Source organism: Lagenorhynchus albirostris, chromosome 19 (genome assembly GCF_949774975.1).
Source record: "Lagenorhynchus albirostris chromosome 19, mLagAlb1.1, whole genome shotgun sequence".
Lineage (NCBI taxonomy): Eukaryota > Metazoa > Chordata > Mammalia > Artiodactyla > Delphinidae > Lagenorhynchus > Lagenorhynchus albirostris.
The window spans coordinates 59905909-59932265 of record NC_083113.1 but is presented as its reverse complement, the minus strand read 5'-3'; the positions used below and the strand labels follow the sequence as shown (position 1 = coordinate 59932265).

The 26357-nt window shown below is 57.1% G+C and overlaps 1 protein-coding gene across 6 annotated transcripts in view; it reads right to left on the bottom strand.

Moving 5' to 3' along the window:
• Window positions 1-26357, bottom strand: part of ACSF3 (acyl-CoA synthetase family member 3) — a 64879-nt gene that overhangs the window by 29182 nt on the left and 9340 nt on the right. For 5 of the 6 annotated variants that reach the window (XM_060129978.1, XM_060129979.1, XM_060129976.1 and 2 more), the window contains 3 exons: window positions 13962-14116; window positions 12248-12393; window positions 4437-4549 (listed from right to left, as the gene is read on the bottom strand). In XM_060129978.1, the coding sequence (XP_059985961.1) occupies window positions 4437-4549; window positions 12248-12393; window positions 13962-14116 (414 nt within the window). The remainder of the gene's footprint in view (window positions 1-4436; window positions 4550-12247; window positions 12394-13961; window positions 14117-26357) is intronic. The other variant, XM_060129980.1, reaches the window with a different exon arrangement.

Below are 26357 nucleotides of genomic sequence, written 5' to 3'. Positions count from 1 at the left end.
CACCTCCTACCAGGCCCTTGGAAAAGAGGTAGTGGACCCACCTCACCCTAAGAGGCAGAAGCACACGGCTGACGACGGTCAGCTGCTTGTCTGAAGTGAGTGCCTTTGTGGGGACAGCGCCCCACCACTCATCGCAGGGCAGAGCGTGCCCAGGCCCCACAGGGCCCCTGTCCCCGTCCCCACCTCCACGGTCCGTGCAGCAATCCATGGTCCATGGCAGCGACAGGGGAAGTGGCGAGAGGGAGCACGGGAGAGGCGGGTGGCGGGGGGAGCACAGGCACCCACACATCAGCCCACTGTCCAGGGCGGCAGCTTGCACGTCAGCCACACGAAGTAACTGATTTTTTTTTTTTTTTTTTTTGCGGTACGCGGGCCTCTCACTGTTGTGGCCTCTCCCGTTGCGGAGCACAGCCTCCAGACGCGCAGGCTCAGCGGCCATGGCTCACGGGCCCAGCCGCTCCGCGGCACGTGGGATCTTCCCGGACCGGGGCACGAACCCGTGTCCCCTGCATCAGCAGGCGGACTTTCAACCACTGCACCACCAGGGAAGCCCAAGTAACTGATTTTAAGGGGATAAAAGAAAGCGGCGCTCGCTGCCGCTGTCCTCCTGCCCCAGCTTGTCCCACACCCCACGTGGGTGTCTGCATCCTCTGCAAGACAAGAGGATTCCACGTGAGGCCTGGTCACCTCTGCGTTACACGGCAGTGTGGCCCGTATCTGTCAATGGACCCGTCTCTGCTGGCTGGCATTTGGGTCTTACGTTAAGTGAGCAAATTGAAACAATAAATAAAGAGACAACTACACTTCAATAACTAAATTAAAAAAAAAAGAGAAAGACCACACCACGTGCTTGCAGAGTTTGCCAGCTGGGAAGAGGGACAAAGCAGCATCGCAGCAAACAAAGCCCCCTACCCCATCCCCAGGGCCTCACGGGAGACGGCAGAGGACACCGTGAAGTTGGAACCACCTCACCGGGGCCAGGGGACCCTCACGCTGGGGGGAGGCTGCCCGCTCTTCCAGCCCCTGATGTCCCGCCGGACGAAGCGCAAGACTCAGGAAGCGATGGCTGCAGAGCCGTGGAGGCTGCGGCCAGGGCACCCGCACGCTGGGAGACACAGACGGGGATCCACGGCAGGAGCCCAGCCATGCTCTGCAGGGTGCGCAGGGGACCCTGACCGTACCCAGGACAAGGGAGCATCCCCTGAGCGTCGGGCATCCGGCCTCCACAGCCTCCCTCTGCCCTTGCTCTGGGCTGGCAGGAGTGGACCGGATTCTCCCTGCTGCCTGGGAGCACCCCTTTTTGCAGGGCTCCTGTCCTCCCCTGGGCCTCCGCTTTGCGGGGCAGACACAGGCCCGAGAGCCCCCTGCTCACCACTCCTGATTCTCGGCGGTCGGTTCCTGCCAGAGAAGCAAGAGCTCTCAGGCTTCAGAGGCGGGGGACCCTGACCGCAGCGCTGCACCGCCTGGTGGGCGCCGTCACCGCTGCTGCGCTTCCTTCCCCAGGCTCCAGCCCGGGGGGGCTCCCCACGTGCGGCCTGGAGGAGAGGAGTAAGGAAGGGAGGATGGAGAGGTCCCAGCCACAGACCCCACAGAGAGGTCAGCCCCAGCGAGGCTTTGGCGCACCACCAGCCCTGCTGCCCCGCCGCGGGCTCAGCGCGCACGCCTGCCACGCTGCACACATCTCCTTGGTCAATGCGCCTGCGCTGACCTTGCGCCTGCCATTTGGGTCAAAGGGCCTGTGACCATCAGGCTTAGGGGGTACTTCCAAGTTCAAGATGTGCCCTTATGACAAGCAAAGAGGACCCTGACCCCAGAGAGCCTGCAGTGGAGGGAGTCGCCACGCGGCATCATGGGGGGGGGCGGGGATAGCGGCAGGCAGGCAGTGAGAGGAGGACGGACGCTGCAGGAGCCCATGCTGGCCCGCATGGCGCCCTGACAGAGGGGAAGGGCAAGTGCACCGGGAAAGGGCGCGCGGGCTTTCTGCACACTGGTATTTTTGCAACTTCCCTGTAAGTTTGAAGTGATTTCCAATTAAATGTTAACAAAAACCTTGAAGCACACCGCCTGCAGCCCCCAGATTTCAGAACATGAAAGAGTCTCTGCCGTCTGGACCTGCCGAGCGTGGGCGGCGATCAAGAGAGCGGGTGGGTTTTCCCTGTGAGTCCCCCTCAGGGACAGAGCCAGCACTTTCCAGGCCAGGCGAGCAGCCGGCGTCCTCCTCACCGCCACCGTCAGCAACGGGGAGTGCCTGTGACGTCACAGAAGCCGAGCGCAGGCGCCTCCTCAGCAAGGCCTGAGCCCGGTTCTCCTGCCTTTGGGGCGCACCCCGTCCAGGCCCGTCCTGCGCAGCGCAGGGACCCAGGCGGAGGCTCCACGGAGGTCTCGCCCGCCTGAGTGTGGAGTCTGGCCTTGTTCCCCTCTAAGGGTCCCGGGGGCGGGGCGGTGAGCAATACCCCAGCCGGGAGGCCGGCTCCTGGGGAAAGCCACGGGCGCGGGGGAGTGCCCCTGTCGTGCTGCCGGCAGCGGGGAGGGGGGGACGGCGGTGGCCTCTGACCAGCCGGGGAGCGAGCCCAGGCCCAGGCCCACCCCAGCCCCCGGGGGCAACCGGCCTGTGATTGCGCTCTCCTCCGCCCCGGGCCGTCATCGGCCATGGAGACGGCTCCATTCTGGACCGTGTGTCTCACTGACCCCTCGACTGAGTTGGAAACGTTCTAGAACACGCCGCCGCGAGCTCCAGGTCTCCTTAACTTCACGTTTATGAGGCCTCGCTTGTGGCCAGCAGATCGTCATCCCTGCCCTGTCTCCACCGCCCCCGAGCCCCCACACCGTGGACCACGCGCTTCCTTCTCAGACCGTCAAGATGCTCAGGGCCAGGCTGCCACCTCCTATTCTGAGCGCGTTTCACTGAGGAAACCCCTACAGCCCCCAGCAGGAGCCGGGTGAGGGGGTGGCTGCTTGCCCCAAGTTGCTAAACTTCAGTGTGACTGAGGAGGGAGACGCTGTCCACCCGCACCTCCTCTCTGGTAGCATCCCTGCCGCACCCAGCATTACAGGTGCTCAGGCAGGGCAGTGCAGGAGCCCCCCTGCCATCTGTGCTGCTACTGCCTGATGGACCCACATGGCCCCGACGCTGCTCTGCTGGGGACCTCCTCCCAAGCGGGGTCCCCGGAACGACACCCAGAACCGACGGACCGAGCATCCAGCAAGGGGAGGCAGCCTCATTACTGCAGGAGGGCTGGACGCTGGGACAGGTGACTCGGGTGTGAGCACGAGTCCCCGAGGGGCAGAGAGGACCGCAGGGCACAGGCCAAGAGCCAGAAAAGGACCCTAAGCCATGGGCATGGCTGACGGCCCTGGACCAGCTGGGCTGACGCAAGAGCCCAGGCAGCAGGCAGCCAGGGAGCGAGAGCCACGGCTGGGGACCTTGAGGCCACCCTGAAAGCTGCCCACACAGCGTGGGCGGGAGCAGGGCTGGTCTGGAGGGCCATCACGTGTGGGAGGAGAGGCCGAGGGGGCACGAGCCCAGCAAGGGGGTCCAGGTGAGAGGTTCTTGCGTAAACGGACACATACTTCTTGGTGTCATTTTTCATAAAATTACAGTAAAAACCACCCAGGTTGCGCCTACGTTCTCGAGCTAAGACATTCAACAACCATCTCTTGAATGCTGCCGTTTCCCACTGCAGACCGAGGCCCACAAGGGCAGGGCCTGTCCGCCGCCCCTCCCGGCACAAGTGAGAGGCAGGATCGCTGCTACTTTCAGCTTTTAAAACTTCTCAGGGTGACAGAGGTCAAGAGCATGTACATCCTCTGTGGAGAAAACAATCTCTCAAATCAAAATTCCACCTCCAGCAAAACCCGAACCTCTGCTGTGACCCTGATCACCCGTGACCAGCAGACCTGTGGCTGTGAAGTCCTCACTGAAACGAGACAACAGTCCTCTCTTCCCGTTGCCGCCCGGAGCGTAGAACAGCACAGAAAGCAGGGAACGGTGACTTCCCAAGCGGGGAGCCTCGGTTCACAGCTTCCGTGAATCTGTCCGAACGGCGACTGCAAGGCTGGGGGCGTCCACTCCGAGCGGGTGCCAGCATCCCGCCAGCGCAGAACCTTTAACAAGATCCTGCCGACAGTGGCCTCTGCTTGGCCTCGGGCTCTCCTAGCTGAGGCTGTCAGGACCCATCTCAACGGGGCCCAGAGGACAGAGCCCAGGAGGAGCCTGGCTGAGCGCGGGGCGCCCTGCTGGGCCTCACTCTGCACTGCACCGTCCACACGGCAGGCAACGCCCCAAACACCAGCACTGCCCTGAGCCGAGGCCCGCCAGCGGCGCCGCAGTTCAGGCCCGTCCCCGAGCGGTGGGGACTCAACCTCTGCCATCGGCCTCCTGGGTGGTCGTGGCCGTGTGATGCCCACGTGCCGCCAGAGAGAACACAGGGGCTCACCTTGGTGTCCTCCTCATTTCCCTCCGCGTGGACAACGTAGGGGTAGCCGTCCTTCTGCAGGTTTTCTGACACAATGCGCACCTCGACGCCGGGCAGCGGGGTCCCCACAGAGCCTGCAAGGGGCAGGGAGGCGCGAGGGAAAGAGGCGGTCAGCAGGATTCTGAAGGACAGAGCTGCACACTGAGGTGCTCGGGTCTGCCTGACGTCACGTGCACACACGGAGGTGGGGGGATCCCGCGTGGATGTCACGTGCACACACGTGGGAATCCCGCCTGGACATGACGTGCGCACACAGGGGTCCTGCCCCTTCTCACGTGCACACAGCGGGGCGAAGCCCCAGGAGCCAGTAGCACAGCCTTAGGCGGGACACGCAGAGCGGCAGCCAGGGCTCCGAACACCCTACAGGGCCTCCAGGTCACTTCGGGAGGGCCGCCCGGCGCCCAGGGCAAGATGCAAGGGCACTTCTATCTCACTGGAGCGCCTGGCTGAGCGGTCAGGGCACTGATGACCGCAGTTTGTCGCTGGCGAGGGACTGCAGTGGGCCAGATGCCAGAGGGCGAGCGGGTCCTCGCGGCAGGGGTGACACAGCCAGCGTCCCGGCTCGCTTGTTAGGCGCCTGTGCGTGGCTCAGCGTCTTCACCCCCGTGTGGCTATAATCAGCTTTTGAACCTGCAAAGGTTAGGGCAGGTGGTGCCCTGGCCGCAGTGGAGTCCCCGTGGCCACTGGAATGAAGAGCTGAGGCGGGGCAGAGGTTCCAGGGCCAAACGCTTCACTTCAAGGTCTCAGGCCCTTTTTTTTTTTTTTTTTGCGGCACGCGGGCCTCTCACTGTTGTGGCCTCTCCCGCTGCGGAGCACAGGCTCCGGACACGCAGGCCCAGTGGCCATGGCTCACGGGCCCAGCCGCTCCGCGGCATGTGCGATCTTCCCGGACCGGGGCACGAACCCGCGTCCCCTGCATCGGCAGGCGGACTCTCAACCACTGCGCCACCGGGGAAGCCCCTCAGGCCCTGTATTTTAACTGTTATCAATGAGGACTTGTCACAGGAGCAGAGTCCCGGGAAGCCCACTTGGCAAACTCCACGAGCTGCTTAGTGCTCTAGGATCCACACGCCTGGAAAGGTCTGCGACACAGGGCTCCGCTTGCTAGATGGCGCTGCCCTGTCCTCCTCAGCCCGTCTTCTGTCTGAGGTCCTGGGGGCCGCCCCCGCCGCATCTTCCTCCTCCTTCCTCCCCTCCTTCTCTTTTGCTTCCAAAGATTTAAAAACTACAGTGAAATCCATATATGATGCAGCTATTCATTATAAAGCCTAGGATTCAGGGGCATTCAGCACATTCACAACATCGTTCCATTATCACCTCCATCTAGCTCCAGAACTTTCCATCAGCCCAGAAAGAAACCTGTCCCCGTCAGCTGTCGGATCTTCCCCCGACCCCAGCAACCACTAACCCATTCTCTGTGGACTTGCCCCCCGGATGTTGTGTATGAAAGGAGCCGCCAGGCATGTATCCTCCTCTCTTCCTGCTGGGGCCAGTGGCTGCACGAGCGCCAGGATGCTCAAGACGGGAGACAGCCTGGAACAGGAGGTGTTCCACCTCAGCTGCAGACAAGACACGAGGACCAGAGACAAGACCTAGGCTGTGAACGTGAGCTGGGGCCAAGCCCTGCCGTCCTGCAGGCTCTGCAGGACCCGGGGCCAAGGCGGCCACAGTCCCGACACTCGGGATGTGTTTCCCAGCGGACCTCAGCGTCGTAGCTTCCCTCTGGATCTGTCTCCAGTGAAGCGTCTGTCTCAGCCCTGTCGTCTGCGTTGCTCCTCCTTGGACCTCACGTCTGATAAGCACCGGCGGGGCCACAGCTCTGACTGCTTGGTTACAGACCAGGCCCAGGCATCTTGGAGATTTTCCCAGGTCTTCACATCACTCCCAATTGCTCATATTCCATGGCCAAATGTCAGCAGGCTGACCTAGGATTTAGCCCTCGGTGTGTGTGTAAAAGCCACAGAAGGTTTAAGGGAAGAAATGGGTTGATAAAGTGCAGGAGAGAAAGGCCGTGTGTAAGAGGACATCGGTCGGGCCCACTAGGCTGATGGTCCTTCTTCCTGGGCTCCCAGGCAGTAAGAGGATTTCTTGCTGTGTGAATCGATTTATCACTTTCTGAGACTGGTCAGGGTGATTCCTTTAGTATGTGGCACAAGTAAAGCGTCCCATGAACACACCTAGAGCTGTCAGGCGGAACGTGATGATTTCATCAGAAGTAAAGCGTCCCATGAACACACCTAGAGCCGTCAGGCGGAACGTGATGATTTCATCACAAGGCACTTCATTAAACCAAGTACAGAACCTTAAGCACGAGCAGCCGCCTCGCTCAGGAGTGAAATCTGCTCCTCCTCCCGTTTCCTCTGAGCTCTCGTCCCCGCAGTGGTGTGACGCCTGCTCAGGGCCAAGCCCTCCAGACGGCGACGCCTCCTGAAGTGTGAGCCCTGGGGAATCCTCGGAGTACGAAAGCCCCTCCACGTCCCTCGTTTCGTGTTTGTAAAAAGACACTTTAGTCTCCTAAACCTTCCCTGAGATCCAGAGAGCAGACTGAGGCAGTTACTAATTAGAGAAACAGAGGAACACAGACACAAAGAAAAAGCAGTTACCTCCGAGCTCAAACAATAAATCGGTAATAAGACAGAGTCGTACCTCCTCCTCAAGGGACGTACACACTAATCTGACGCACATCTTGGAGTTGTTCCGCGTGAACTAAGTCCCCCACCCAGGTGGAGGATGGTGGCTACATGCTGAGACCCCCAGACTCGTTGGAACCAGAAGGCTGATGACTGATATTCCTGGGACACCACCCTGTTACCTCACCACCAACCAGTCAGAAGAATGTCACACATCCTGCAGCCCTCCCCGAAAATGTCGCCTTTAATAGCCCTTCCCTGAAAGCCATAAGGAGTCTGGGTCCTTTGAACACCAGCCAGTTGCTCTCCTTGCCTGGATCCTGCACTTTCCTTCACCACAACCCAGTGTCAGTAAATTGGCTCAGTTCAGTAACACTTACAGCAAGGAGGAAGCAGAGGCTCCATCCAGGCGCTGGGAACACAGGGAGATGTGGGGAGATGCTGTGGAGAAGGGCACCCTATGGAATCTGCTGTGGCCTCCAGGGAGGTGAGTGGCTGCCCTCAGTCCCACAGGACTGACAGTCACAGGGGCATGTCCCCACTTACCCACAACTTCTGTACAACTTGGCTGCAAACTGGGGGTTCCCTGGGCCCCTCCTGGGATTAAACGGTTTGCTAGAGCGGCTCGCAGAACCCAAGAAAACAGGTCACTTCCTAGAATATCACTTCATTACAAAGGATACAAGGTGGGAACAGCCAGATGGAAGACACACCTCTATCAAGTATGCGGGTGGGTGGGAGTCTCTAAACTTGCACACTCTCCAGGCACATCACACTCCAACACCAACCCGTGTTCACCAGCCTTGTTTTGGGTTTTTATGAAAGTTCTATTATGCAGGTACAATTGATTAAATCATTGGCTACTGGTACTTGATTCAACCTCCAGCCCCTCTCCCATTCTAAGGAAGTCAGGACTGTCCCCCCTATTCAATGAAACCTGAACTGCTAAGAATGTCTATAAAGAAAACACTGACAGGGCTTCCCTGGTGGCGCAGTGGTTAAGAATCCACCTGCCAATGCAGGGGACACAGGTTCCAGCCCTGGTCCGGGAAGATCCCACATGCAGCGAAGCAACTAAGCCCGTGCACCACAACTACTGAACCCACAAGCCACAACTACTGAAGCCCGCACGCCTAGAGCCGATGCTCTGCAACAAGAGTAGCCACCGCAATGAGAAGCCTGCGCACCACAGCGAAGAGCAGTCCCTACTCGCGGCAACTAGAGAAAGGCTGCGCACAGCAACTAAGACCCAACACAGCCAAAAATAAATAAAAGTAAAATAAATTTATATATAAAAAAAAGAAAACGCTGACAGAATTACAGCACCAGTACCACAACGGTGGCATTAAAATCGCCACAGAAACACCTATGATTTGTTAAAGTTAGGTCTACAAACGTCAGAGACTGCTGTTAGGGCAGGGCAGCTGCTCAGACCCCAGAAGCCCCCGCCCCTACCCCAGTGGGTGGAACAGAGCAGGGCCAGCCTCCTACACCCAACTAGATGGAGCCCCGCCCACGCCAAGTGCACGCTGCCCGTCCCATGCCACGTGATGCTACACCGCCCACGCCACGTGCACGCTGCCCCTCCAACACCGCGAGAAGCGGCCCCGCCCACACAACGTGCACGCTGCCCCGCCCACATCGCGTGGACGCTGTCCTTCCCACGCCGCGTGACGCTGCCCCTCCCAGGCTGCGTGAGGCTGCCCCTCCCACGCAGCGGGACGCGGACCCTCCCAGACCGCGGGTTGCGGCCCCCCCCAACGCGTGACGCGGCCCGGCCCACAACGCGTGACGCTGCCCCGCCCATACTACGTACACGCTGCCCCGCCCACACCGCGTGACGCTGCCCCTCCCACGCCACGTACACGCGGCCCCGCCCACACAACGGGCACGCTGCCCTGCCCACACCGTGTGGACGCTGTCCCTCCCACACCTGACGCTGCCCCTCCCAGACTGCGGGACGCTGCCCCGCCCACGCCACGTACACGCGGCCCCGCCCACACCGCGTGACGCGGCCCCGCCCACGCCACGTACACGCGGCCCCGCCCACACCACGTGACGCGGCCCCTCCCACACCACGTGGACGCTGTCCCTCCCACGCCTGATGCGGCGCCCCCACGCCACGAGACACTGCCACGCCCACATCGCGTGACGCTGCCACGCCCACACCACGTACACGCGGCCCCGCCCACACCGCGTGACGCGGCCCCGCCCACATCACGTACACGCTACCCCGCCCACACCACGTGCGTGCTGCCCTCCCCACACCGCATGCTCGCTGCCCCTCCCAGACCGCATGACACGGCCATTCCCACACCGCATAGACGCGGCCCCTCCCACACCGCGTGATGCAGTCCCTCCCAGACCATGGGATGGGGGCCTTCCCACCCCCCGTGACGCTGCCCCTCCCACGCCTAGCGCACATTGCCCCGCCCACACTGCATGCACGCTGCCCCGCCCACGCCGCGTGACGCTGCCCCTCCCACGCCTAGCGCACATTGCCCCACCCACACCGCGTGACGCGGCCCCGCCCACACGACGTGCATGCTGCCCCGCCCACACTGCGTGACGCGGCCCCGCCCACACAACGTGCATGCTGCCCCTCCCACACCGCGTGACGCAGCCCCTTCCACATCGCGTGCACTTTGTCCCTTCCACACCGCGTGATGCTGCCCCTCCCACACCGTGTGCACGCTGCCCCGCCCACACCGCGTGACGCAGTACCTCCCAGACCGCGGGATGGGGGCCTTCCCACGCTGCGTAACACTGCCCCGCCCACACCTCGTGACGCTGCCCCTCTCACACCGCATGCACGCTGCCCCTCCCACACCTCGTGCCCACTGCCACTATCACACCGCATGACCCGGCCCCTCCCACACCGTGTGACGCTGCCCCTCCCACGCCTCGTGCACGCTGCCCCTCCCACACCGCCTGACGCGGCCCCCGCCCACACCGCGTGACGCGGCCCCTCCCCCACCCTGTGGACGCTGCCCCTCCCAGGCCACGTGAGGCTGCCCCTCCCACGCCGCGGGACGCGGCCCCTCCCAGGCCGCCTGACACTGCCCCTCCCACACCGTGTGACGCTGCCACGCCCACACCACGTGCACGCGGCCCCTCCCACACCCCGTGACGCGGCCCCGCCCACACCGTGTGATACGGGCCCCACACCGCGTGATGCAGCCCCGCCAAGACCGCGTGGATGCGGCCCCTGCCACAGCTCGGGACGGGCCCCTCCCACACCCGCAGGGACTGAATGTCCTCCTGGTGTCCACTGGGCAACAGGCTGGCTGCAGTCAGTAGGGCAGGCTGTCCTTCCGCCTCCCTTTAGAACGGTGTCATCAGTGGCCAGGTGACTTTAAGTGTCCTGTGGCTCTGTCCGGCCTCCTGTGACTGTGCCTCACTGGGTCCTGGAGCGCCTGTCTGGCAAGCCCTGTATCTGATAGCAACCTCCGATCAGCGCATGTCAGGCCCAGCAGTTAAGGTCACCACCCCGGGCCTCAGCCGAGCAAACAGTATCCTTCAGGCCACGCGCCCCTCCGGGCCGCCAGGGAACCTGTGATGGGCCAGGCTGGCAGGATGTGTCCCCGGAGCAGTCCAGAGTCCCGGCTGGAAGGAGCCCGGCCCAGGAGTCAGGGGCACAGAGGACACAGCCTGATTGCTCCGGAAGCGGCGCTCAGGGACTCACTCCCGGATTCAAGGTTGACGGCTACTTCCTTCATTGTTTCTAAACCAAAGAGCCGGCCGTATACCCACTGTGAGCCGCCTGCTTCACGGGCGAGAAAAGACCCCGGGCGCTTGGTTCCGGTGTCGAGAAGAGGCCACGCACAGCCACGGCAGAACCCTGAGCCTGAAGAGCTGCAGCCTATTAAGATTCGAGAATTTCTGCCCAGAAGCCTCGGGTTTAGGGCCCGGGCGCAGGTCCCTCTGTCCCGGGGCCTTTGCCCCCGCCCGACAGAGGGTGTCCTGGTCCGACAGTGCGAGCACCTGCTCCGTCTGTGTGACTTCTCCAAGGCCATCAGAGGGGTAAGACCAGCCCAGTATCGGGGCTGTCGTGTGGACAGTTTGCAGCTTCTTAGAAAGTCAAGCTCACGCCCCCTTCTGACCCAGCAGTTGTACTCTGAGGCGTCTGCCCACGAGACGTAAAGACGCATTCGCACAAAACCCTGCACACAGACCTTCACGACGGCCCGACTGGGAGCTGTCCGAGGCTAGACACGACCCAGCGTCCTTCGGTGGCGGACAGGTTAACGCCGAAGATGCTGCTCAGCACAGGATGTGTCTCACACTTGTCCTGCCAAGTGAGAGAAGCCAGACCCAAAGGCAGGTCCTGGAGGCTGTGCCTCTGTGTCGTTCCAGGAAACGCACAGCTACAGGGAGAGGAACCAGGGACGTGCTCGCCGGCCTGGGGCAGGAGGCGCTGACCGCGAAAGGGGGAAGGTCTGGAGGTGATTCAACTTCGTCTACCTGAGTATGACGGCAGACACACTGAAAACTCACAGACCTGCCCACCAGAAGGGTGCCTTTTACTGTCGTGCAAGACAAGTGGATGCACAGAGGCAAGTACAGGCACACGATGACTTAACGTTTATTTCCAGACGCCTACTGTGTTTTGGATAAGCTGGAGGGTACTGACCGGGAGGGCTAGAAAAGGGCCCAATACAGAACAGACTCACGTCTCAGGCCTCAGGCTCCGCCTGCAGGTTCCCTGTCAGGGACCCGGGACGTGAAGGCTGTTTATGTGGAATGGCCTAGAGAAGGCGGGACAGGAAGATCAAAGGGCAGGAACCCGTCTAGAGCAGCAGGCCCTCCAGACGCGTGCAGGTCCCCGAGCACAGGCGGGGTGTCCCTCCTCCCTTGCCCCCGACACCTGCCGTCTCTCCCGCTGCCACCGGCCTGTGTGGCTCAGGGCACGTGCATGGGAAACTCTGGGCCGCGGGCGACCTGGTCTGGACGGAAGCAGCCCCCAGCCCGGGAGGTGAGGAGGGGGGCGCCCTGCCAAGCACACGGCGTCTGGGTCACCTGGGAAGGACACTGCCACCCTGAGAACGTGACCGTAGCCCAGCAGGGGAGCATCCTCCACAGAATGGCCTACCCGAGGACCCAGAGCAGAGGGAGGACACGGCTGGCGGGCGCCACTCGTACCTGGCAGGCGAGCTGTGGTCAGGGGGTTGGACAGGGCCATGCCGATCTCCGTCATCCCGTACCGCTCCAGCAGAGTGTGGCCGGTGATGCCCTTCCACTTCTCCAGCACAGGCAGGGGCAGGGCGGCCGAGCCCGAGACCATCAACCTGCCCGGCACAACCACAGGCTCCTGAGCTCTCGGGAGCACGTGGCTTCTTCAGCCCGGTGAGAGCCACACGCGCCCAGCACCCCAGTCACCGTCACCCTTTAACTCACGGCTAAAAGTGCAGTTCGGGCTGAAATTTAACTCTGTTCTTTGGAAAGAATCTTGGGTATATTTTAGAATGCAAATAGGTCAAGGGGTAATCACAGTAAAAGGAAAAGTGATTTGAGGGTCCCTGGTGGCACGCTCTGCAAACAGTCAACGTGCTGTCCACAAACAGCCCCGAAAAGAGCAGTGATAAGAGTAACGTGATGACAGCTTGTCTGCTTTGGGGACAAAGCACCACCGGGTCTGAGGCGGAGGAGGGGGAGACGGAAGCAGGCAGTCTCCAGTGAGGGGCGCACGGGGGCTCCTCCACGAACACTGCCTGGTGCTGACGGCTCACTGACGATGACATCGATCTGATATGAGAGCCTCGGCATGCGCCATGTCCCGAAAGCACTGTGTGCAGGAAGGAAGGTGCTTCCGCTTGTAGTGGGGGCGGAGCAACGACCACCCCTGTGCTCCCCCCCGGAGGTGCAGGCACAAGGAGCCCCCCCCCCACCAGGAGCCCGGCTGCTGAGGTCTGAGGGCCTGTCACCCAGAGTCACCCTCATCCCTCCTCTCTGATCTCATTCTTGCCCTTGGCTCCTGAGATCCGGGTACATCGTGCTACCAGTCCCACTCTTGTCCTGGTGGTTGGGCTTTGGATCCCAGCCCCACCATGGCGCCTCGTGGGAGGCCAGTCCAGGGAGGTGCTGGCGTGGCACCCTCAGAAAAGGGCTCTAGTTCCATCAAAACGTCTTTACAGAAAAGGCGCAAAGAGTGGCTGAATGGGAGCAGAAGAACAAGATGAAATGCTCGTCTTGGGTAACTGGAAATTCTCTCCAGGAGACGAAGGGCTTTCCTGAGCTCCTCTCAAGGACTAGGAATCAGATGCACAGAGGCCATGAAGCTCGTGGCTGTCCAGCGCCAACTCGCTGCCCTGTTAAAGGCTGTGTCTGCCACAGACACACGTGTCACACCTCTTGGGCGCACGTGTCATCATGCCTGCGAAGACCTGCCAAACCGCTCACTTCCGTGTGCTCTGCAGATGAACCGCTTGACCACGAGCAGAGAGGAGCTGCAGTCGGCAGGCTCGTGGGAACACGCAGAGCAAACCCCATGCCACCGAAGGGGCCAGACAGCCACACGTCTGTCAGGGAGTGTGTCTGCATGGGGTCGGGGAGGGGGCAGGGCTGAGAGCCAGCAGGTGTGGGGTCAGAAAGGACTTCCCCATCCTCGTCCTTCAGACTCTACCGGAAGACAGGTGGACAGACAGAGACAGAGGGACAGACAGACCCAGAGATAGAACAGAGACACGGATACAGAACACAGGCAGCTGCGTTGGGAGCACGGATACGTAGAGAGAGATGTAGACACACATTTTAAAGCAAAGAAAAAATACTGCTTCCTAAAACTTAGTAGAACTGACTCACTAAAAAGAAGTTATATTTGGCTTTCTGGATGGGAAGGTGGACTATTTTCATTTACCTGATTTTTTCTTCACAAACCGCACGCACGAAATCCTGGACACGAGGGTGGGTAAAATGTTTGTCGTAATAGTCCATCAACTTGCTGTATATGGTGGGCACTGCCATAAACACATTAATCCGTGGAGTTTCAGAGCTTAAGAACTTTTCCCAAACCTGAAAAGAAAAAAGGAAGCACACAGCAAAAAAGATTAGAAGACACGCATGCACAGACACGCACGGACCCTCGGTTCCATGACGAGTGCTCCCAGCAGAGGAGCCCCCTTTTCTTAAGCGTCAGAGTCTGTAAGCGGCTCCCGTCTCAAAGGGGGTCTCGCTTTGACAGGCTGACACAAGCTCCCGGACCTTCCGTGGAGTCACTGTGCAGGGGACACTGGCGTCTGGCCTCAGGGGTGGCCGTGAGGAGGCAGAGGACCGGGGGGGAGTGGCCCTGGGCCTGGGCGCCGGCCTCGGATCTGCCGTCAGGGGAGACGTGGCGCCTCAGACTCTTCCAGCCACGCGGCCGAGGGCGGACAGCGCTGCAGGAGGGGCCAGGTGGGCCTGAGCACAGCGTCTGGCAGACGGGCGCGCGCGCACGCGGAGCCGATGGCATCTGCTGCTTTCTCCGAAGAAGTCATGTGAAGTTTGTATCTTACTCTGTAACGAACGCTTCTCGTTTTAATATAAAGATGCTTCAAGTTTCTCAGCTTATGCTGAGAACGTGCTCGTGTGTTAGCCCTCATCTTCAGGAGAAGGGGCTCTCTCCGTTCAGCCACCGCATGAGCCCATGGTCAGGGCGGGACGGGGAGCGCGGGGTGCTGCGTGCTCAGCACACCCCACACAGACAGCCTTCCCCCTCAAGGCAGCCAAAACGCTGCAGCCAGCCCGGCCTGCCCCAGTCCCTGATCGCACACTTGCAATGACCTCCTCACCACAGCTGCTTGACAGAGCAAAGGCACTCCTCTTTGGGGGGAAAATTACATCGTTCTTTTAAAGACAACCCCGCCCCCATTATAAAGCATGTATGGGGCTTCCCTGGTGGCGCAGTGGTTGGGAGTCCGCCTGCCGATGCAGGGGGCGCGGGTTTGTGCCCCGGTCCGGGAGGATCCCACGTGCCGCGGAGCGGCTGGGCCCGTGAGCCGTGGCCGCTGGGCCTGCGCGTCTGGAACCTGTGCTCCGCAGCGGGAGAGGCCACAGCAGTGAGAGGCCCGCGAACCGCAGGAAAAAAAAAAAATCATGTATGAAAAGAGAAAAATGTGACCCATAACTAAGAAAAAAGTCAACAGAAGCAGCCCCTCAATACGGATGTTGGACTTATACAAGGAATTTAAATTAATAAGTAGGTTAAGAGATTCAGAAAAGGTGAATGAAATGGGGGATGATCAAGGATTTCATCAGAGAAGTGGAACTGCAAGAGAACCATTATAAGCTGGAAAGTACATTATGTGAAACTAGGAATTCACTGGATACACTGAACAGACTAGACGCAGCAAAGACAGCAGTCAATGGAAATGATCTAAACCGAAGTACAGACAGGAAAGAGGAGAAAGAGAAGAGTGTCACCACGTGTGGGACAAGATGACACACTCTGACCTGTCAGGAAAGACAGACGTGCTCGGTCAGTGGAGACACATCCACGTCCACACATGGGAAGACTCAGTGTTGCTAAGGTGGCAGCTCTCCCCAAACCCCAGCAGCTGTGTTTTCCGGAAATTGACAAGCTGACCCTGCAGTTTACAGGGAAAGGCAGAGGACTCGGAAGAGTCACAACAAATGTGAGAAGGAGGGAGGAAGGCGGAGGACGCACGCTTCCTGACCCAAAACTTACTCCAAAGCACCAGCATTCAATGCCGTGTGAGGCTGGCGTAAGATCAGACACACAGACGAACGGAGCAGATGCCCAGAGACAAATCAATATGATGATGGCCAATTGAGTTTGACAGAGGAGCCAAGTCACTTCCACAGGATAATCTTTTCAACAAACAGCGCTGGGACAACTGAATATGCACATCCGAAAGGATGAACTTTCGACCCTTACCGCACCGTACCTAAGAATTAATCCCAAGTGGATCAGAGACCTAAACGTATCAGCTAAAACTATAAAACTTTCAGGAAAACACATAGGTGAAAATCTTCATGACCTTTGGTTAGGCAAAGATTTCTTAGATACGACAGCAAAAACATGATCTATGAAATTAAAAAACTGATAAAATAGATCTCATCAAAAGTTAAAGCATGCGTGCTTCACAAGATATCGTTAAGAAAATGAAAAGACAAGCCCACATGGGAGAAAATATCTGCAAACCATCTATGTCGTAAAGGACAGGATCCAGAATATATAAACTCCATACTAAGAAGACAAATAACCCAATTTACAAATGGGCAAACATCCCAACAGAGAGTTCAGCAAAGAAGATACATGGACGCAAACAAGACCATGAAAAAACACTCACCGTCCTCAGTGACTAGGGAAATGCAAATTTAAACCACAATGAGATACCACGTCATATCCACTACAATGACCATAACAATGGTTTTAAAAACCAACAAAACAAACGTTGGTGAGGATGTGGGGAAACGAGCCCTCACGCACTGCTGATGAGAACGGGGACGAACAGCCACTGTGGGAAAGTGGGGCAGTTTCTTACAATGTTAACAATCAACATCGCACACCCCAGCAATTCTAATCCTACTTATCCACACAAGGTAAATGAAGAATGTCCACACCAGGATTTGTACGTAAATGCCCAGAGCAAAAACTGGAACTGACCCAAATGCCCAATAAATGATAAATGGGTGAACCAAACGTGGCCCGGCCACATGCTGAAGCACTAGCCAGGGGCCAAAGGGACAAACTACTAATACACATGCTACAGCGTGGACAGAACTCAGACGTTCTACAGAGTGAAAGAAGCCAGACCCAGAAGGCCACATGTTCTATGATTCCACTTACACACAAAGCCCAGAAAAGGAAACGCTGTGGAGACGGAGGACAGACAGTGGTTCCCAGGGGCTGGGTGTGGGAATAGGGACTGAGATAATAGTTGAACAAATCCTATAAATTCATGTAAAATCCCTACATCGTTCACGATAAGTGAATTTTATGGTATGTGAATTACATCTCAATAGAGCTATTTTTTTTTAATAGAGCTATTTTTAAAAAAGGACAATGCAATGAAAACATTTTCAGTGAAACAAAGCTGAGAGAATTTGTCTTCAGCAGAGCTGCACTACAGGGCTTCCCTGGTGACGCAGTGGTTAAGAATCCACCTGCCAGTGCAGGTTCAAGCCCTGGTCCAGGAAGATCCCACATGCTGCAGAGCAACTAAGCCCGTGCACCACAACTACTGAGCCCATCAGCCACAAGTACTGAGCCCGCGTGCCTAGAGCCTGTGCTCCTCAACAAGAGAAGCCACCACAATGAGAAGCCCGCACACCACAATGAAGAATAGCCCCCGCTCGCCACAACTAGAGAAAGCCCGCTCGCAGCAACGAGGACCCAATGCAGCCAAAAATAAATAAAATAAAATAAATATATATATTTTTAAGCTGCACTATAAGAACTATCAAAAGAATTCTTCAGGATTAAGGGAAACGACCCAAGAGGGAGACACAGATCTGAAGGAAGAAATGAAGAGCGCCAGAAAAAGAAATATATGGGTAATTTAAAAAAATTTTAAGGACCCCTGACTGTTTAAAACAACAATAGTAGCAGTGTGTCATGAAGATGAAGGAAGGGAATAATAAGAAACAGAAGGAACAGGAATATAAAGCACAGGTGCATTAGAGGAAAATCAACACAGTTGGTTCTTAGAAAAGATAATAAAGTTGACAGGCCTCTAAAACAAGAGTGATCAAGAAAAAAGAAAGAAAACATAAACTACCAATATCAGACACCTAAAGGAGACATCACTACGGATCCGAAAGATATTAAAAGGATAATGAGGAGAAATTATAAACTACCCTATGCCAATAAATTTGACAATTTTGATGAAATGCACAATTATTTTTTTTAAAGTACCAAAACTGACACAAGAAACAAAATAGAAAATATTCGAAGTCCTACATCTATTAAAGAAACTGAATCCTTAATTAAAAACCTTCCCAGAAAGGTTGGCCCAGATGGCTTCGATGGAATTGTGTCAAACGCTGAAGGAAAGAATACTTAAAGCCACACAGAAACTTCCGAAGAACAGATAGGGGGGGAGGGGTGGCTGCCACGCTCCTTTCACAGACGAGCAAAGCTCCCATACAGAAGCCTAACAAGGATGTCACAAGGAAACCACAGACCTGTGCTCCTTGTAAACACAGAAGCAAACACCTTAACCGAGTATTAGCAAACCAAAGCCAGCAGTATGTGAAAAGGGCAATGCCTCACGGCCGAGAAAGTTTACTAAAGGAAATTAGAAATATTCAAAACTTTAATCAGTAAAACTAACCACATTAACAGAATAAAGAGGGAGACAAATAAAGGGGGTAACTTTATACAATCAATTCAAGAGGTAAAGAAAACCCATTTGATAATATTCAACCCACCCTATAATTCAGCTCTCAGAAAACAAGGGAGAGGAATGTCCTCAAGCTAATATACGGTATCTGCAAAACACTATAAGTAACATCATACTTAACAGTGAAATATTAATGTTTCTCCAAGATTGAGAATAAGTCAATGATGTCCACCATTACCACTTCCAAATTAGACTCACCAAAATTTAAAATTCTCTTTACCAAAGACTATTAAAAAAGTGAAATGAGAAACCAGAGACGGGGGAGAGATTCACAACACGTATTTCTGACAAAGGCCTTTTATCCATAATGTATACGGAACACCTACTGATTAGTTATAAAAAGACAACCCAATTTAAAAATGGACAAAAGCCTTGAAGAGGCATTTCATAAAAAGAAAATCTCTGAATGACCAGTAAGCGTATGAAAAGTGAACATGATCACTCATCAGAGAAGTGCAAATCTTATGAGGCCAGTGAAGTAGCAGCATTACACACCCACTAGGATGGATGAAATCTAGAAAGCCCGACGCAGTTGCTAAGTGGTGGGGCACGTTGCAGACAGGAGCGTAGAACGGATAAGCACTTGGGAAAGGGTTGGGAGTTTCTTAAAACATTTCACATACGTGATCCTGTGACCCACTAATTCTAACCCTGGGTATTTACCCAGAAGAAATGGAAATGTGCATCTGCAAAAAGACATATGAGAATGTTCCCAGCAGCTTCATTCATAAAGCCCAAACTGGGAAAAGCCAGATGCCCATGAACAGGAGAAGGGATGACAACTGTGGGTCCTCGGTGATGGAAGGAACCCGCCGCTTACACACACAGCACAGATAAACCTCAAAGGATGCCCAGTGGAAGAAGGGAAACACAAAGCCTACAGACGCTGATCCCATTACATGCAAATTTCAAGAACAGGTCAGCTAACTTATAGTAACAAAGACCAGAAGACGTGGTTGCCTGCAGGGGGGTGACTGGGGGTTGTCACTAAAGAACTTCTGGGGCAATGGGAATGTTTTCTTTCCCAGCCTGGGTGTGGCTTATACAAGTGTAGTCATCAAAACATACTAAACTGTACACATAGATCTGTGCATTTCACTTCATGGAAACTAAAACTCAATAAAAGGAAACAAAAGCACCCTCACTGAGATGGCTAGAATTAACAAGACTGACCACAGTAAGTGTGGGTAATGATCTGGAGTAACTAGGACTCACACATTGCTGCTGGGAGGATAAAACATGCACCCACTCTGCAGAACTCTTTGGCACTTCCAACCAGAATTAAATATACATCCAGCACCAGCAGGTACAGATCCAAGAGAAATGTCCACGGAAAGATCCTTATGCAAATGTTTATAGCAGCTTTATTCAAAATATCCCCAAACTTGAAACAATCCAACGTCCTTCAACAGAAGAATGGATAAATTGTGGCGCTTTCATACAAAGGAAGGCAACACAGCAACACAAAAAGAACGAATTACAATTGATGGAACTCAAGAGTAAATCTTAAAATAGTACGATTAACTAAAACGCACAAAAGGACACATACTATCGGGTCCACGTATATGAAGAGCATGAAACTCAGCTATGGTGCAGCCCCGACTAGGAGAGAACACTGTGGGCCATGTAAACGTGCTCTGTCTTTATCTGCGTGGTGACTGTCACACAGACACATACTCAGTTTACATACATTTTACTGTATGTAATTTATGCCTCAGTTAAATAAAAGAAGGTGACAACATTCCCCACTTTACAAACCCCGGTGAGTTGACAGCTCTAGGCTATGAGCATCAGCAATGCTGACGTCAGAAGGAGAGGGACAACTGGGCGTTATGTGCCCTGCTGGACAGATACACACACTGCCTGTGAAGTCTCCTCCCTGCCAAAGCAAAACAAAACCCTGAACCTCATCACGCCTCTAGACCTAACTACCAACTTTCAAGAAGTATAAGGGATAGCGAAACATGTTAAACGACACCACAGGGACGTAATCCACAAGAGCAGACTGGGGGAAAGTGTACAGGACACACAATTTCATAAACAAAAACTGCGAGGAAAAGACTGAGGAGAAACTGAGGAAGTAAAACCACGTGCACGAGCAGTGGTCCAGCCGCCGAGAGCAAAGTGCCTGTGAGAATCCCCGGGGCACAGAGACCTCCTGATAGGCCTTCCCGCCCAGCTGTGGCTGTGACCTTGACCAGGCCCTGCAGCTTTCTTGCTATCTTCTCACACCACTGTGTTAATCTGGACAGAATCCCTCAGCTCCCTTCCAAGCTCTGACGTGCAGATTTGCTGGAAATCCTGTGGGGCATCCTACTTCCCACTGGCTTGTTAAAGAAACTCTGTCCGCCAAGTCCGCGCTGGCCTGGCCAGGCCGCTCCCCGAGGTGGAGGGCAGTGCCCTCGCTGCCACCTGGCACCGGGGAAGGCATGGGTCCTTGGAGGACACACCGGACAGCACTCGGGCATCTCCGGGAGCGTGGGTATCCCGATCTGGCTAACCAGGAACAGCCTCGAGCCCGTTCCTTCTCACTCAGGGCGGCAGCGTCTGCAGGTTAGCGCCTGCAGTGTGCAGATCCCGCCACTACCCAGCCTGGCAAGTCCCGACAACCGCCTCACGGGGCCCCTCACGGGGGGTGCTTATCCTGCTCACCAGGGCTCGCCCGTCGCCACGAGCACGAGGACAAGGAGACACAAAGCAGCGCAGACCGTACCACGTCCAAGGTGAGGTGCAGGGCCCTGGCCCGAGAGGAAAGGGGACAGGCTGGGTGAGGTGGCCGTCACTCTGGGAACCTATGGTCCTGGCCAGGCCTCTGGTGGACGCACATGTGGTCCTCACCCAGGCTTCCCACCGGAGGCTGAAGGAAGGACAGAGCTCACACTCAGCAGAATGAAGGGGGAGGGCCGGCCCTAAGGTCATCAACTCAGACACTTGACCCCTGGCACAGAAACGGCATCTGCCCCGGGGGCTGCCTCCTGAGAACTGTCTGCAGCCCGGAAGGCGTGGCCATTGTGAGAACTCGCCCCCATTGGCAAAGAGAACGGCAGCACCGCCACCGTGCCGCGTCCCCGCTGCTTCAACACGTCCATACACTTCAAAGTTGAAGGTCGGGCGATCCCGTCAAAAGCCTCTCTAGGGCCTGCGTCTTACCAGTGAAAACACTCCTGCGGCTGCCAGACCGCAGAGCCCAGACGGACGTGAGCAGCTCCCAAGCGGGCTGCACACAGGAGCCCACACCGGATGCAGCAGAGCCAGGGTCCGGGGCCTTTTCACGCACCAGCTCCCCGACGTGGCCCTGCAGAGCATCCGGGACTGGAACCTGGGGCTAGACGCCCAGCAGGACTGCCCCGCCCAGCAGACGCCAGAGCAGGGTTGGAGCACAGCTGCCACGGACGCCTCCTCAGCTCGAAGCAATGGCCAGGGGTTAAGCCCCACCCGTTTCTGGCAATTGTGACAACACACGGGAGGGCTCTTACTCTGTTTTTAAGGTGCTCTGGCCAAAGTCTGGCAATGACAGAGGACACTCCACAATGAAAGGCTGGAGACAGGAGAACAGATGCCTGTTTATCCCGTTCCACGGGCCTGTGTGCGCGGCCCCGCCCAAGTGGCCCCAGGCTGTGGGTCAGATCTGAGACGCCCTTGAGCTTAAGAGCTCTGCTTCCCTCCCCCAACTCCGCCTGCAAACACCCCCACCCACTTCAACAAGACGCAGATTTCTCAAAGCCCTCTGCGGCCACAGGTGTGCCAGGCAGCAGGCTTCGCATGGGCACCGCAGTCCCGAGCAGGGCACTGGTCTCTACAGAGCGCCCTGGCAGTGGTCCCAGCGGCCTGCACCGCCGAGCCGAAAGCAGCGCCGCGCGCCGGGGTCTGCGCCCTCCTGCCTCACCGGCCGGGCCCCACCCTCACTCAGTGCCTCTCCGAGAGCCACCGTGACCCCGAGAAGTCACCGGAGCACGTATCTGCGACAAGGAATCGATCGCAGCCAGGCAGCCTAATCAACAGCCAGACTGCATTCCGCGGGGCTGACAGCGGACAGCCCGCCATCAGTCTTCCTGCCGTCCCCGAGTCACCGCCACCGCATCAGTCAGCCTCGCGGGACGCAGACAGCCCCTCACCCCACTGTCCACGGAAGGGCTTGAAGCCGCCAGGAGCTGAGGCCGTGTCAACACCAGTGCAGGTTTCTGGGCCCCGCACCTCTTTACACTCATTTCTTTGTTTTTTGTTTTCAATGAATGGTAATACTCTTTTTTTTTTTTTTCTTTTTAAATATATTTACGTATTTGGCTGCGCTGGGTCTTAGTTGCGGCAGGCGGGATCTTCGTTGCCCCATGTGGGATCTTTACTTGTGGCATGTGGGATCTAGTTTCCCGACCAGGGATCGAACCCAGGCCCCCTGCACTGGGAGCGAGGAGTCTTAGCCGCTGGACCGCCAGGGAAGTCCCCACGCGCATTTCTCAAACACAAGCTTAGACAAGCCCCGATATTTAATAATGCTAAAGGTGGGGTTTTCCTATCAATAGTGTAAGCAGATTCACAAAGCTCTGAAGCTCAGGGCTGCGTCTTTTATCAACCACAGCAAATGTGTTTGACCCTTCAGCCCTGCTGCATGGTTCTGAGAAACCCCAAGTCAGTGCCTAGGATCAGGAAGGTCTGAGCTGACTGTCCCGGCAAGCTGCCCTGCAGCCTCTGGTCTCCAGCCCCCAGGCAGGGGACAGGCAGCATCCCAGGGTTTCGCTCTCAGAGGTGCAGGCTGAGTAGTGACAGCGAGGGGGCCACTGGAGTGACGGGAGACAGCTGGAGGCCAAAGAAAATAAATGGGACCTGGTGGCCTGGGAGCAGGTGGGAATCCCTGAGGTTTGTTTCCCTGTTGAGTGCTTCCTTGTCCAAAATCCGCTCTCGTTTTCACAGTATCTAAGCTACACAGGTACATGTTGAACAGAGCCAATCCCGTTAGGCTTTACACCAGCAAGACCTCTCGGGAGGGTGAACACTAAGGCCGTCAGGTGGAGCTGCCCACACCCCAAGGATGATATTCCACATGGAACCCCCGGCTCAGGGACACTGACAAGCCCGCCCGTGTAACCCGCCACCTGCGGCCACGGGCAGTGGCAGATGGAGCTGAGCTGTGAGCACAAGAGGCCCCATCCGCCGTCCTGGTCTTTTTTTTTTTTTTTTTTAAATTTAATTTTTGACCACATTGGGTCTTTGTTGCTGCACGCGAGCTTCTCTAGTTGCGGCAAGTGGGGGCTACTCTTTGTTGCAGTGTGTGGGCTTCTCACTGCAGTGGCTTCTCTTGTTGTGGAGCACGGGCTTTAGGCGCATGGCGTTCAGTAGTTGCAGCGCACGGGCTCAGTAGTTGTGGCTCACAGGCTCTAGAGCACAGGCTCAGTAGTTGTGGCGCATTGGCTTAGTTGCTCCACAGTATGTGGGATCTTCCTGGATCGGGGCTCGAACCTGTGGTCCCCTGCATTGGCAGGCGGATTCTTAACCACTGCGCCATCGGGGAAGTCCCCGCCCTGGTCTTTATACATGTCTACAAAGCCAAAGTGTGCAGAGAACTCTGTCCCTTTAAGGGAACCTTGTGGTGGGTTTTTCAGTGGAATGTTGTTATGTTTATCTGCTTGTGCTCTGATTCCTGAGGAGCTGATACAGTAAAGTCTTCATTAACAAATAACCACTCCCCTAAGTGACTTTCAGGGACGCTCCCCCCAGAGGCCTGTTCACAAGTCCAGACGATCACAATGACAAAAGCCAAGGGGGAGCCTGTGGAGAGGGTTCAAGGAGCCAGCGCTCCCTCATGGCCCATGGGGCCCGTAAGTGATAACCGTCCATTCATCTACAACAGCTCTGAGCCACCTGCTCTAGGCCCTGGGGACAGGCCCTAAAGAGAAGGAAAACCATGCCCTCAGAAGTGACATTTTAGGGGGAGAGAATGAGGACCCACAGCAGAGTCTACGTGGCTTCGAGGTGGTAAGTGCTACACTGAACAGTAGCGCAGATCAGGCCAGGACGGGGGCCAAGATGCACAGAGACTGAGCCTGCAGGCCCAGGGTGGTGGAGGTAGGTGGGGAGGAGAAGGTGGCGGTGGAAGAGGCCAGCAAGGGCCGGGGCTCCCCTCCTGGACGAGGCAGCCACACTTCCTGCTCTTTCTTTACCTTCCTGGGTCTGTGCTTTGGGGAAGGAAAGGCCTGCTCAGTCTGCAGGCCAGCAGCCTGCCTGCACCCCTGCCTCGCCCACCAGGCACTCACATGGATCAGGACCGAGGAAATCAGGAAGCTGGGACTGTAGCCGGCTGGTCAGCCACTGCCGCTCAGCCTGTCTGGGTCCCTGATCTAAGCTCAGGGTGGGGCACCCCTCCGTCCTCCTGTCTTTGTGGTGCCCTGCAGGGAGGCCCTCCGAGTGAATGAAGCATTGGGGGGAGGGCAACTTGCATTCTGTGGAGACCCCAGGGCGCTCCTGCACTCCTGCTGCACAAGCCCAGACAGTCACAAAACCTCCCTGGGACTAGGGGACGAGCTGGCTGTCCCCACTTCCCCTTAGCAGTCACTCCCGATAGCCTCAGGGCCCCCCTTTCTCCCCCTCCGCGCTGCCCAGTCAGTTCAGTCAGAGCCCCCTCAGGAAGCCATGTGTGCCGGGCCGGACCGACCCCTTTGGAGAGTCACTGGGACTTGTGTTAAGAGGCAGACAGCCCTCTGTAGACCCCGCTGTCTAAATCCTGAGGCCCTGCAGCTGAAAAACAAACAGCAGGATGGGGGCGGAGGAGGGGGCTGGCTGGCTGGGCAGGGTCTGAACGGGCTGCCCTGGCCCTCGGACTGCCACTTCTACTGTTCGGCTCGCCGGTCTGTCCACAGCGCTCACGCCGGATTTTAAGCTACGTTCTCTAAACCCAACAGCATCACCTGTCAGCACACAGGGTCCCCAGCTTCCCTGACGCTGGTCTGCACGCAGCACCCTTGCAAACAGGAGGAGAAAGCGTCCCTGCTTCTCCCTGCTTTGCGTTGCTGGGATTGGGCTCAGTGCCCACCCTGCGCCAGGCTCATCGCTCCTCCGTTAGAGGATGAGACAGAAGGTCAGGGAGGTGCGGGGCTCGCCCGGGACCAGCCTGTCTGTAGCACCTCGTCCTCTCACTCTGACCTGGCACCAGCACCGATGTGAATTAAGGCTCCAGGCGTGATGTGAGGACGGGCCGGAGACGATCTATCTAGAGCTGCCTCTTTCTGGTGGAGACAGAGGAGGCCGACTTCAGTGAATGATGGATTCCGCAGACCAGGGACCCCAGGCCTCAGGGACCCCTCGTGAGGAAATTCACCCTGGAATAAAGTGACTAAACAACAAGCTCTGCGCTGCGGGCCGAGCCTGGGCACCTCTCCAGAGACCTCACTCGGCAGCCCTGCTGCGCAGAGGTCTCCAAGCCACTCCTCTCCTGGGGCTGCAGACCTGCAGGACAGCAGCCAGCACAGGAGCCCCGCCCCCACAGGAGCCCTGCCCCACCTGGAGCCCATCCCCCAACCGGAGCCCCGCCCCCCCACAGGAGCCCGCCCCCACCTGGAGCCCAGCCCCCATCTGAAGTCCAGCGCCCACAGAAGCCCAGCCCAGGTGCTTCCTGGGCTCTCCCACTTCGCATTCCCATGCTGTATAGGTTACAGCGTGAGTCAGTGACAGAGTAGGGTCTCGTTCAAGCCCTGTGCTTCCTGGCGGCCCCACGGGGATGTGTCACTCCGGCAGCCTCTCCGTGCAGTCAGCCCATCACCACCTCAGAGCCCTGCCTTCACCTGCCCCAGGCACCTGCCCCCACCAGTACATGGGACACGGAGGCTGGGATGGGACTGCTGCACAGCAGCTCACCACGTGCCGGGGGCAGGGGCAGCGTCTGGCCAGGTCGCTCCCCTCCTTCTGCACTCTGCTCTGCA